Raw genomic sequence first — 13,918 nt, 5'->3', positions numbered from 1 at the left:
ATAAGCCTGAGAAATGTTTACAGGTGCCCAGTCTATGGTATCCTGTTATAAGGGCCTGAAGAGACCAAGACATTCTTGTTCTTAGCACATTACACTAACATGCATTTACGTGTGTGTGCTAAGTCACTTCAGTCATGTCCGATTCTGCGACCCTATGGCCTGCAGCCCACTAGGCTCCTCGGTCCATGGGATTCTCCAGGCAAGAATACTGGAGTGGGTTGCTGTGCTCTCATCCAGGGGACCTTCCCAACCTAGGGATCGAACCCTTGTCTCCTGCACTGAAGGTGGATTCTTTACCCCTGAGCCACTGGGAGGCCCCTAACACTGACGTATTTACAAACAAAGGGACATGAGGTCTGTAACTTACTCTCAGATATTTCAGAGACAGAATAATTAAATGATAAAGCATGCAGCAAATGATAAACTTTAGGGAATCTGGATGAAGGATAAAGGAATATTCTTTGTACTGTTTCTCACAAGTCTAAAATTATTTTAAAATAAAAAGTGTACAATATAAAAAAAGAAAAAATAAGATTTTATCCATGTGTAGTTTATCTTGGAATACAGTGTGAGATACAGATCTGATTTTATCTCTTATCAAATATCTATCCAGTTGTCCCACCTTCTCTTCTGTAATTTGAGGAGATGGTTCATTCTAAATTTCTATAATTAACTATTTCTGGACTTTCTACTCGTTCCATTGTCTAGTATGTCTGTCCACACATCATACCATACAACTGGAACACAATTTTTATAACAGACTTTATTTTTTAGAGACGTTTTAGGTTCATAGCAAAACTGAACAAAAAGTAGAGAGAGTTCTCATTTATACCCTCTGCTCTCAGTTTTAATTATAGACATTTGTGGCTTAACAATCAGGTAAGGTGTGGCCTCTTTATCACTCTTCCATGGGTTTCCTGATTGTTCTTATTTCATTTTTCCATGTGACCTTTAGGATCAATTTGTCTAGTGCCAGAAAAATTTTAAAAAACAACTTTGTTGGGACTGGAATTTAGACATTACCTTGGGGAGAACTAAAGTCGCTGTAATGCCAAGTTGCTCTATTCATGAATGTGAAATATGAAAAGTCTTTCCATTTGTTCAAGCCTACTTTTATGTTTGTCAGGAATGTTTTCCTCCTATAGACCTGGCATTTTTCTTGAGATTATTCTGAAGTATTTAATCTTTTTGATGTTTTTGGGAATGCAGACTTTTCTTTGACCATATTTTCAACTATTTGTTATTGTGTATATAAACAAAGCACTGAGTATTGTTCGCTAATTTCACACCTTGCCATTTTACTCAATTCCTTTTTTTAGGTGTTCTGTTGTTACTGAGACCCTTGGCTTTTCAATGTATACTGTCAACTGTTTGCGGTAGCAATAGCTTTCTCTCTTCCTTTCCAGCGTCTGCTGTTTCTCTCTTGATTGAATGTGGTAGCTGGTTTTGCCAATACAGTGTTACACAGCAATGGACATAGTGATAAGTATTTACTGCTGGTTTTAGTGCAAACTGATTAAGGATTATTGTGTGTGCAATTCTGTTTGAAAAGTATCCATTTACTCCTATTCCGTGTGTGTGTGTGTGTGTGTGTGTGTGTGTGTGTTTCTATTCAGGAATGGATAGTGGACTTTTAAATATCTTTTTGGCACCTATAGAATAATGATTTTTCTTCCTAAGTGTATTAATACAATTTAGTAACACAGTAGAAGGAATCAATAACTACCCTTCAGATCTACCGGTAACACCACTTCCTTCAGAGGTACCTGCCTCTTCAGTCTTCATCTCTCGCCACCCTCATCAGCACTAAGGGAGCTTTCCTGAATGTCAACAATTGTCCAAGTCTAAAAGGATTGAAACAGATGTTCCATGAAAGAAATCCAAGGCAAAAAGAATATAGAAAAATACTGGATTAAACAGTTGGATACTTAGTTACAGCAGGACTTCTTAAAATGAATAATGTGCAAGTGAGCACTGTGGTAGTGAAGACAGTGACTTGTATAAAGTCCACATGGATCTGACCATGTACATCTACCCATTTTTTAATTTCTAGCCTCAATACAGTACAGGGAACACTGTAAGCATTCGATGTTTGTTACACTGCTGAACTAACACAGAGATGTTTCTAAGGTCAGGAGAGTGTGTGTATTTGAAATTGTGGGTCATCTACTATGTGAATACATCCCAGTTCTCCGTCTTGCACTAGCAAGGCAAATAGCAGCAACACAGTCAATTCACTCATTCAATGCATCTATAGAGTACACATTATAGAGGGCCTATGTTCGGTTCCAGAACATGACTCAGGAGAGAAACACAAATGACTGCACATCAATGATTAATAAGTGCTATAAGGAAACACAGCAGGGTCAGGGAAGAGTGAAAGATAAGTACTGATTCCATGCTTTCGATGGGGGCTCTCTGAGCAGAAATCAACATGAAGTTAGGATGTGGATGGGGAGGACAGCACTCCAGGCAGAAGGAACAGTTGGTACAGAGTTCTCAGGTGGGACCATGCGAGGCCTGATCAATGCAAAGAGGCTGCAGTGCTGAGGCAGAAGGAGCGAAGGAAGGGATGAGTCAGCAGCACCAGGGCCTCCCGGGCTACAGGGATCTCTGGATTTCATTAAGAGTGAGGGATGAAGCCACTGGAGCACAGAGGAGTGAGCATTTTGCCTCAAGCTTTGGTGGCTCAGATGGTAAAGCGTCTGTCTACAATGTGGGAGACTTGGGTTCAATTCCTGGGTTGGGAAGATCCCCTGGAGATGGAAATGGCAATCCACTCCAGTACTATTGCCTGGAAAATCCCATGAACAGAGGAGCCTGGTAGGCTATAGTCCATGGGGTCACAAAGAGTCGGACATGACTGAGCGACTTCACTCACTCACTCAGAAGATTCACTGTGGCTTCTTGGAGAGTGTGCAATATGGAGGGCAATGCACACAGGTATGTCCCGCCGCCCACAGTCATGGCCCCTCGCTCCTTTCTCAATACTGACACCAGACGCACGCTGCTAACACCCTGGGGTGTCGGCACTAGGTCCTTCAGGTGCTGATGACAGGCTTTCCATGCAATTAGTTTAAGAAGCAACCCTGAAGACTTCACCTTTAGTAAGCTCATGTTTGTTCAACTAGTATGTTAAAAAAACTATTTTTCCTATGACTCTGACTGGGTGAGCCAAAGTTCACATGAGTGAGTAGTAACGCAGCACTGGGAAGAGTGAGAGAACAGAGAGCAATCATGTTCTAAAAACAACTTTTATCCTCAAGACCCGTGGGTCTGTCTCCTGTCTTCATGAAACCGGAGTCACCACTGCTCGTGACTCTCCACTCATTTAGGTGTAGGCGCCCATCTGCTCAAGATGATGTGCTGCGTGTGTCAGCACATCTAAATCTGGGCAGCTGACAGGCTTACAGCAAAGGCTCAGGTGTTAATCCTCATGAAGTCCCAGGTGGCCCAGTGTGCAGGCCCCCACTCCCAGACAACCACCCCCCACACTCACGCTCCCAACATGACCAACAGCTAGAAGGAAAACAGGAACTTACTGTGCAATATCATCTTCAAATGCAGCAGTTAAAAAATCTGCGAGAATGTGCTCCTTCACTTATTCAGCCTATGTGTGGGCTTGGTGGGGGGTGGCGGGGGGGAGCGGTGAGGGGAAATGTCACTCTAATTGCAAAACAAAAAACAAAACAACTTCCTGGTAGAAAAGGGAAGGCAAGAAAAAGTATGCCAGTGGCTATTTAAGTCTTCTCCCTAGCCCCAGTAACATCTGAGAGCCTCTTCTGCTGAGGACTTCCCATGACAGTATTAAGGGACACCACTCCCATCTTACAGCACAGGAGCAAACTCAGAGAGGCTAGGTAAGGAAGGTATTGCGCTCACTCGACAAGGAACATGGTGTAGCAAGGAGGCCAGCCTGGCAGCTGGAGAACAGCTGAAAGCAAGAATGGAGAGGAAGTTACGCCACTGGGGAAGAGGCCACGGTCAGGAGTGTCACTGAGCGAGAGAGGAAGCCAGCCACGATTTTCATCAGAGGAGTGATGAGTCTGGTATCCATCTTAACGGGCTCATTCTGGCCACTTCATGGAGGATACGTTCAGGGTGAGAGGATAGGGATGAAGTGAGGAGGGAAAGACATGATAAAAGGGTGCTGCTTCCCAGGTAGCACTAGAGGTAAACAACGTGCCTGCCAATGCAGGAGGTAAGAAACTCGGGACAGACCCCTGGATCGGGAAGATCCCCTGCAGGAGGGCATGGCAACCCACTCCAGCATTCCTGCCTGGAGAATTCCATAGACAGAGGAGCCTGGCAGGCCACAGTCCATGGGGTCGAAAAGAATCGGACACAACTGAGTGACTAACACTTTCTGACTTACTTCACTCTGTATGATAGACTGTAGGTCCACCCACACCATCTACAAATGACCTTATTTCATTCCTTTTAGTGGCTGAACAATGTTCGACTGTATATATGTTCCACATTTTCTTTATCCATTCACCTGTCATTGGACATTTAGGCTGTTACATATCCTGGCTATTTACTGTAAATAGTGCTTCGATGAACATAGGGGTACATGTGTCCTTTTGAATTATGGTTTTCTCAGGGTGTATGCCTAGTGGTGGGATTGCTGGGTCACATGTTAGGTCTATTTTTAGTTTCTTAAGGAACCTCCATACTGTTCTCCACAGTGGCTGTATCAATTTACATTCATCAATTACATGTAGGAGGTTCCCTTTTTCTCCACACCCTCTCCAGCATTTGTTGTTTGTAGACTTTTTGATGATGGCCATCTGACCAGTGTGAGGTGAGGGATCGAACCCACATCTCTTGCATTGGCAGGCAGATTCTTTACCACTGAACCACCAGGGAAGCACAGTTCTGATTTTTCATTTCTGTAATAATTAGCAATGTTGAGCATTTTTGTCTGCTGGTCATCTGTATTTAAATCCTTTAACTCTTACCATCAGATATCTGTGCTTTTCACTTTTTAAAACAGTACAGTCATTTTGGATTCTTCCCAGATCCCCTTTATTGCACCACCAGTAGGGAACGAACAATTTCATCCCTAATATTGAAGAGCCCATGGACCACCTGAGATTGAGGCTCCAGCTCTCACCATCACTCCCACCATGTTCTACTGGTCACAGCAAGTATAAAGCCAGCCCAGACTCACTGGTGGGCAAATAGGCTCCATTTCTTGGGAGGAAGTGAGAATTACTGTGGCCATATTTTTCACGAGACTGAGATCATGGTGGCTTGAATACACCTGCGGTGGTAGTGGTGAGAAGCAACTGGGTTGTGATACAGGTAATGACAACATTTGCTGATCAGCGGGATGTAGAATGACTTTTCAACCAGGGAACTCAAAGGATGAAACTGCCATTTACTGAGCTAAGATATGAGGAACAGTTAGGGAGACAGAAAAAACTCAAAGGAGTTTTATTTTGTTTGATAAGTCTGATAAGTTTTCTTTTGGAAGATAAGCCGATAAGATATAACAGAGATGTCAAGTAGACAGATATTAGAGGCTGGAGTTTAGCACACAAAGTCTTCTTTGCCACAAAGCGGAAGTGACCAGAAGAGAAGGAAAGCTTTATCTACATGACTAAGGCATAACTTTGTTCTTCCAAACAGTCTGACCTGGTTTCTAAGTTGTCCAGTACCTCTTCCATATTTAACTTTTTAAGAATATAATTCCATTCAGTTGAGCACTATTTATTGAAAGTCTACTAGTAACTAGATTCTCTAGTGGATAGAAAGATGGACAGGAGCCAATCATACTAGAAATCTCAAAAGCAGGATTTTTAATAAACGTAATAAAGTGCATGGTTTTTATTTATAGTCTAATTCAATGCACAAGTGATTTATGGAGGCTTACTGGAAATATATTTTTAAGTAAACTGAACTTTAGAATAAGAAAAATACAAATTTGAATGTGAAGTAGGTAATAAAGGGAGAAATACTGATATACACTACAATGCAGATGAACCTCAAAAAATGTAATAGACACCGGACACAAAAGACCATTTACTGTTTGACTTCAATTATATGAGATGTCCAGAAAAAGCACACAGAGACGGTAAGGTGATTAGCGGTCACCTGGGACTGGATGCGAACAGAAATTAACCACAATGGACACAAGGGCTCTGACTGGGGTGATAAAAAATGTAATAAAAATGGATGATTGTAATGACTGCATAACTTGGTTTAGTGAAGTGAGAATTGCTCAGTCATGTCTGACTTTTTGTGACCCCACGGACTATACAGTCCATGGAATTTTAGCCTTTCCCTTCTCCAGGGGATCTTCTCAACCTAGGGACTGAACCCAGGTCTCCTGCATTCCAGGCGGATTCTTTACCAGCTGAGCCACAAGGGAAGCCCAAGAATACTGGAGTGGGTAGCCTATCCCTTCTCCAGGGGATCTTTCCAACCCAGGAATCAAACAGGGGTCTCCTACATTGCAGGCAGATTCTTTATCAACTGACCTATCAGGGAAGCATAATTTGGTAAGTTGTCCAAAAAAAAATCACTGTGAATGAATAAAGTATTTTTGGCATTTTAAAAGTATTTGTTTTTGGCTGTGTTGGGTCTTAGTTGTGGCACAAGGGATCTTTCATTGCAGTGAGGGTCTCTCTAGTTGCTGTGCTTGGGCTCAGTTGCCCTGAGACATATGGGATCCAGTTCCCTGACCAGGGACTGAACCCATGTTCCTTGCATTGAAAGGTAGATTCTTAACCACAGAAAGCTGAAACAATTTATCACCAACTGACTTGAATTACAATAAATGTTAAAGGAAGCCCTGAGGCAGGTGAAAATGGTGCCAGTTGGAAATCAGCCAGTTGGGTCGCTCAGTCATGTCTGACTCTTTGTGACCCCGTGGACTGCAGCACACCAGGCTTCCCTGTCCATCACCAACTCCCAGAGCTTGCTCAAACTCATGTCCATTGAGTCAGTGATGCCATCCAACCATTTTTCATCCTCTGTCCTCCCCTTCTCTTTCTGCCTTCAATCTTTCCCATCATCGGGGTCTTTTCCAATGAGCTGGCTCTTCCCATCAGGTGGCCAAAGCATTGGAGCTTCAGCATCAGTCCTTCCAATGAATATTCAGGACTGATTTCCTTTAGGATGGATTGGTTTGATTTCCGTGCAGTCCAAGGGACTCTCAGGAGTCTTCTCCAACACCACAGTTCAAAAGCATCAATTTTTCAGCGCTCAGTTTTCTTTACAGTCTAACTCTCACATCCAAACATGACTACTGGAAAAATCACAGCTTTGACCAGAAGGACCTTTGTTGGCAAAGTAAAGTCTCTGCTTTTTAATATGCTGTCTAGGATGGTCATAGCTTTTCTTCCAAGGAGTAAGCATCTTTTAATTTCATGGCTGCAGTCACCATCTGGAGTGATTTTGGAACCCCCCTCCCCCCAAATAAAGTCTCTCATTGTTTCCATTGCTTCCCCATCTATTTGTCATGAAATCATGGGACCGGATACCATGATCTTAGTTTTCTGAATGTTGAGTTTTAAGCCAACTTTTCCACTCTCCTCTTTGACTTTCATCAGTAGGCTCTGTAGTTCTTCGTTTTCTGCCATAAGGGTGGTGCCATCTGCGTATCATGAGATTATTGATATTTCTCCTGGCAATCTTGATTCCAGCTTGTGCTTTATCCAGCCCGGCATTGTGCATGATATACTCTGCATATAAGTTAAATAAGCAGGGTGACAATATACAGCCTTAATGTACTCCCTTCCCGATTTGGAACCAGTCTGTTGTTTCATGTTGTTAACTGTTGCTTCTTGACTTGCATACAGATTTCTCAGGAGGCAGGTAAGGTGGTCTGGTATTCCCACCTCTTGAATTTTCCAGTTTGTTGTGATTCACACAGTCAAAGGCTTTGGCATAGTAGTCAATGACACAGAAGCAGATATTTTACTGGATCTAACAGTAATCAGTGATCTAACAGATGTTGGCAATTAGCTCTCTGGCTCCTCTCCCTTTTCTAAATCCAGCTTGAACATCCGGATGTTCACGGTTCATGTATTGTTGAAGCCTGGCTTGGAGAATTTTGAGTGTTACTTTGCTAGCATGTGAGATGAGCGCAGTTGTGCAGTAGTTTGAATATTCTTTGGCACTGCCTTTCTTTGGGATTGCAATGAAAACGGACCTTTTCCAGTCCTGCGGCCACTGCTGAGTTTTCCAAATGTGCTGCCATATTGAGTGCAGCACTTTCACAGCATCATCTTTTAGGATTTCAAACGGCTCAACTGGAATTTCATCACCTCCACTAGCTTTGCTCATAGTGATGCTTTCTAAGGCCCATGTGACTTTGCATTCCAGGATGTCTGGCTCTAAGTGAGTGATCACACCATCGTGGTTATCTGGGTCATGAAAATCTTTTTTGTATAGTTCCGTGTATTCCTGCCACCTCTTCTTAACATCTTCTGCTTCTGTTAGGTTCATACTATTTATGTCCTTTATTGTGCCCATCTTTGCATCAAATGTTTGCTTGGTATCTCTGCTTTTCTTGAAGAGATCTCTAGTCTTTCCCATTCTATTGTTTTCCTCTATTTGCAGTGATCACTGAGGAAGGCTTTCTTATTTCTCCTTGCTATTCTCTGGAACTCTGCATTGAAATGAGTATATCTTTCCTTCTCTCCTTTGCCTTTCGCTTCTCTTCTTTTCTCAGTTATTTGTAAGGCCTCCTCAGACAACCATTTTGCATTTCTTTCTCTTGGGGCTGGTCTTGATCCCTGACTTGTACAATATCACGAACCTTCATCCATAGTTCTTCAGGCACTCTGTCTATCAGATCTAATCTCTTGAGTCTATTTGTCACTTCCACTGTATGACGACTGTAAGGGATTTGATTTAGGTCATACCTGAATGATTTAGTGGTTTTCCCTACTTTCTGTAAGTCTGAATTGTGCAATAAGGACTTGGAAATACAGATCTATAAAAAAGAATGAGGTATACTAAAAATGGTAACTACATAGTTAAACAGATAAGATTTATTTACTTATTTAAATATTTTAGGACTTATTTTAAAAAACAGAAAGACAAAGTTACTCACATCAACAACCACATTAAAATGGTCAAAACAAGCCAATTAAAAGGCAGAGATTGTACAGCACAGTGAGTACTGTTACATTTGAAAGTTGCTATGAGAGTAAATTTTATTTTTAAAAAACATTATTTATTTGAACACATCAGGTCTTAGTTACGGCAAGGGGCATCTTTCATTGTGGCACATAGACTCTCTAGTTGAGCATGTGGGCTCAGTAGTTGGACCACACAGGCTTGCTAGTTGTGGCACGTGGGCTTAGTTGCTCCACAGCATGTGAGATCTTAGTTCCCTGACCAGGGATCAAACCCACATCTCCTGAATTGCAAGGCAGATTCTTAACCACTGGACTGCCAGAAGTCTCCGAGAGTAAATTTTAAAAGTTCCCATCACAGGGAAAACACAGCTATAACTGTGTAAAGTGATGAATGTTGACTAATCTTGTGATGACCACCTTGCAATATATGTGTATCTGAAATCATTATGCTACACCTGAAATGAATGTTATATGTCAAATATATCTCAATTCAAAAAAACAAAAGAGCAGGTATTTTCAGACTGGGTTAAAAAAGCAAGACCCAACGATATGGTGCTTATAAGAAACGAGTTTTAAGTATAAAGATTACAGTAAACAGGTTAAAGTAAAAGGACATACCATGCTAATACTAATCAAAAGAAACATCAATGGACACGTTAATATCTGCCAAAGTAGATTTCAAAACAAACACTATCACCAGGAATAATCATTTCATAATAACAAAGAGTCAATTCATGAAGAGGACACAACAATGCAAAATATTACCTGTGCTAAATTACAGAGCTGCAAAATACATAAATACAAAAACTGAGAGACCTATGAGAAGAGATAGACAAATCCAATTATTATTTTATACCTCTCTGAGTAATTAATCGTTAGAACAAATAGAAAATCAGCAGGAATACAGAAGATCTGAACCACACTATCAACCAACATGCCTTAATTCACGTTTATGGAGCATTATGACATAATAGAATACCCAGCACAAACAGCAAAATTAACACTGCTGAATACAGAATACATTTTTATGAAATGCACGTGAAACACTTCCCAGACTGACCACATTCTGGGCCATAAAGCAAGCCTGAATATATTTTTAAAGGACAAGTCGTACAAGGTATGTTCTCTGACCACATGGAATTAAGTTTGAAATCAGTTAAAAAAAAAAAAAAAAAGAGAGAGAAAAAATCCCCAAGTAACTGCCAACTACACAAACTTTACTCCTTATGAAGTGAAAACTGAAACCAGAAAATAATTTTAAGTGAATGAAAATGAAAATACAATATATCAACATTCATGGGATGTGAGTAAAGCAGTATTTAGGAATAAGTACAGGGGAGTAAACACCTCAAATCAATCACTTCAATTTTTAAATTCAGAAACTACAAAAAGAACAAGTTAAACCCAAAGTGAAAGGGAAATATCAAATAAGAAATCAATGAAATAGAAAACAGGAAAAAAAAAAAAACCCAGAAAAATAAGTGAAATCAAAAGCTGGTTCTTTTGAAATCAGTAGAACATGTTGGAATCAACTGTGTGGAGACAGTGTGTTCAATGTTAATGTTTAAGCTATTTATCTTGTCTCTGAAGAAATTACACAGGAGACATAGGAATTATTAGATATGTAGACCCAGAGGTTACAGTTCTATCCTACATATTCTATCTGAAAAAAGGTAAAAAGGAATATCTGTCCTTGGACAAATCATATAGCTCTTCCAACTAATAGTTTTCTCAGAAGTAAAATAAAGAGACTGAATTAGGTCATCTCTAAATTCTCTTTAAACTCTCAGATCCTCTAAACGCCAAACAAGAGTTACACATCTACTGCTAACAGCTCCAAACAACCTGATAAAGTCTGAGGAAGTGTATTAGCACTTCCCCTGCAAATAACCAGCTTGACCAAACTGGAAAAGTTGGTCAATCCACGCACAGCTAACCTCGAATGCTCAAATATTAGCCTTGAGGGAAAATCAAAGAATTTCAGCTTATTTAAAATCAAGGACCAATATTACTACTCAGTTGTTACTTCTCTGCTTATCACCCCTGTGATGGCCATCTCAGATGCATCACTTATTACTCAAGTTTATCCGCAATATTATTCCTACCACTACTTCTGTGTGTGTGTGTGTATGGAACGACAAAATTGAGAAGATAGAGAAGATGAGGTGGAACAAGGGCTTCTCATAAACAATTTATTTTTTCAAATGCCCTTCAGTGGGCCACGCCTTTTTACCATCTGAGATATTTAGCAACCTTCAGCTGCTACCTTTCAGGAGAAAACTACTTTATATAAATAATTAGATAAGAATGGAATCTACCGATTGTCTAGATCCGGATAATCAAGTACACTAGTCTTGCATAGTAGTTAAATATAAAAGCAGGTACTCTGGAGCTAAACCACTTGAGTTCCAGTTCTGGTTATGCCATTTACTAGTTGTATGACCCTGCACAAATCACTTTTGTTATTATGAGGACTAAATAAATTAACATGTGTTAAGATACAATTATCATCATTCTCTCCCATGTAGTTGGCTAAAGAACACCAGAAACAAAATCCTGTAAAAATTACTGAAACAGCATTTTAAGTAAAACTCACACTCACTCGATTTAAAGCTTCTATAAAGTTAAACATTGGTATATCTCAGTTAAGACAATCTGTGCTTATGAAAACACGGAATATACTCAAGTGGTTTAAAGGACAGGTTCAATATGATAGTGTTTATGCGCCCCCATAAAGTCCAGTGACACTGCAGACATCCCCAAAGCTCCCCTAGTTCAAGGCTGGTATCTTAGTAGTAAATGCAGGCTCTATGTAAGACCTTTAATCCACTGAGTATTTGAAAATTTCTGCCAAGGACTGGGCCTCAGTTGTTGCACAATGTTTTAACTTGAAGAAATGCTGGGGTGTGATCTCTAAGGGAAGTGAAGTCGCTCAGTCGTGTCCGACTCTTTGCGACCCCATGGACTGTAGCCTATCAGGCTCCTCCATCCATAGGATTTTCCAGGCAAGAGTGCTGGAGTGGATTGCCATTTCCATCTCCAGGGGATCTTCTCGACCCAGGAATCGAACCCGGGTCTCCCGCATTGCGGGCAGACGCTTTACCGTGGGAGCCATCAGGGAAGCCCGGATGATCTCTAAAGGGTGGGTCTAAAGTCTTACTGATCTCCTATAAGGGCAAGCGCTTAGCCCCGCCCCAACTCCCCATTATGGACCAAACAATCACAGTTCCAGGGACCCTGGCTAGCTCACTAAGTTTACATGCAGAGTGGAAAGATGTGGGTCACTTTTCTGCAAGTACTCAACATTCATGTGACCAACCAAAGGGCCTATTGCTCATTTTCATTTCCTCCATCTGTAGGTAGGGACATCTATGCTCAGAGACACTAAGATTAAAGGAGAGAAAGACGAAAAGTTCCCTTTATCCCTACCAGTACACATTCATGTTCCTTTCATGTTTGATATCATCTTTTGATATTTTTGATAACTATAGGTTAAATGTGCAATTTCAACATAAACGCACATTTTCAAGTAAAGTTTCAGAACCTTTACTTCAAAATCCCTATGGAACGGGGAGAGGGAGGGAATTATCTTCTGACAGAACTGAGTAAGACTGGTCCAAATGCCTACCTCAGAGCACTGAGTGAGGGAAAGTCTCACCACAAGCTGATGAGAATCCTGTGATCATGATCACTTTCTGGAAGCAGCAGCTTTAAGAAATGCCTATAGCTAGTCAGTTTTATAATGGATTCGAACAACCTTTACGGCAAACATTTTGGTATCCAAAAGGACAAAACTAAACAAATCACATTCAACAGACGAATTCCACTACTGTTTGATATGTATTTCACAACTAATTTATTCTGGATCTACTTGCAGGAATTTAATGTTTCACAGGTACAAAACAACTTTCTTGAAAGTGGACATGTTTGTTTCAAAACCTTCCTTCAAACCTGCTGAGCCAAAGCGGTCTCTCCCTCGTAGGAATGCTGTTTTAACCCACTTATTTCACGCGAGCTCGCTCGCGCGGGTCTGCATCTGCGCTTCGGGGCGGAGGACGCCGCGGGTGCCGCGGCGTCCCCCCGTTTTCGCCGCCAGCACCCAGCCCGGTGCCGGGGCTCCCCTCGAAGTGCACCCCGAGGGCCCTCAGGCAGCTGTGTGCTCGCGACCGAGTGGGTAGTTCTGGGGGACCTCGGGACCGAGGTGGCCAGCAGCGCGACGCCGCCGGCCCCGAGTTTCCGGGAAGGAGCGGCAGGAGCTGCCGGCGGCTGAGCCAGGACCTCGGGTCCGCACCCGCGGCGGCTCCGCCCGCGCCCAGGGCCCGGGCGAGAAGAGCCCTCGGAACCCCGGCGAAGGGCACGGCAACTCCGCGAACAGCCGGGCAGAGAGGCCGGGCCGGGGGCGCCGCTCCCTCCACCTCAGAAGACGGACACTGTCCCGAGACCCCGGGCCGAAGTGGGCCCCGCGGCCGGGCTCGGGCGGACGCACACGCGGGCGCGCCGAGGCCGCGCCAGGGGAAGCTGAGGAGAGGCCGAAGGCTGCCCGCCCGGTACTCACACACGCACAGCTCCACCACGTACGCGTAGTAGGACCACACGACAACGAAGGTGATGAACAGCACAGGCACCCAGCCCACGGTGCGCTGGCAGCAGCGCCAGAGCGTACAGGGCGCCATATTCCGCGGGCGGCCGTGGCACCCACCGGCCCGGGCTGGCGGGGCGCGCCAGGCCCCCGACGGCGTCGGCGGCGGTGGCTACTCGGGCGCTCCCGGCGGCTCGGCGCCCGGCTCCGCGCCCCGCCCCCGCCTCCGCCGCGACCCCTCCCC

General features: G+C 43.0%; 1 protein-coding gene across 9 annotated transcripts in view; it reads right to left on the bottom strand.

The window, feature by feature from the left end:
* Nucleotides 1–13,885, bottom strand: part of ZDHHC20 (zinc finger DHHC-type palmitoyltransferase 20) — a 59,380-nt gene extending 45,495 nt beyond the window's left edge. For all 9 annotated transcript variants that reach the window (XM_060394477.1, XM_060394479.1, XM_060394478.1 and 6 more), the window contains exon 1: nt 13,651–13,885. In XM_060394477.1, coding sequence (XP_060250460.1) covers nt 13,651–13,768 — 118 coding nt within the window. In that variant the 5' untranslated portion in view covers nt 13,769–13,885. The remainder of the gene's footprint in view (nt 1–13,650) is intronic.
* Nucleotides 13,886–13,918: the final 33 nt, after the last annotated feature.

The sequence above is a fragment of the Ovis aries genome, chromosome 10 (genome assembly GCF_016772045.2).
Source record: "Ovis aries strain OAR_USU_Benz2616 breed Rambouillet chromosome 10, ARS-UI_Ramb_v3.0, whole genome shotgun sequence".
NCBI classification, from domain to species: Eukaryota; Metazoa; Chordata; class Mammalia; order Artiodactyla; family Bovidae; genus Ovis; species Ovis aries.
Note: the sequence above shows the minus strand (reverse complement) of the source record. Positions and strands in the feature narration are given on the sequence as shown.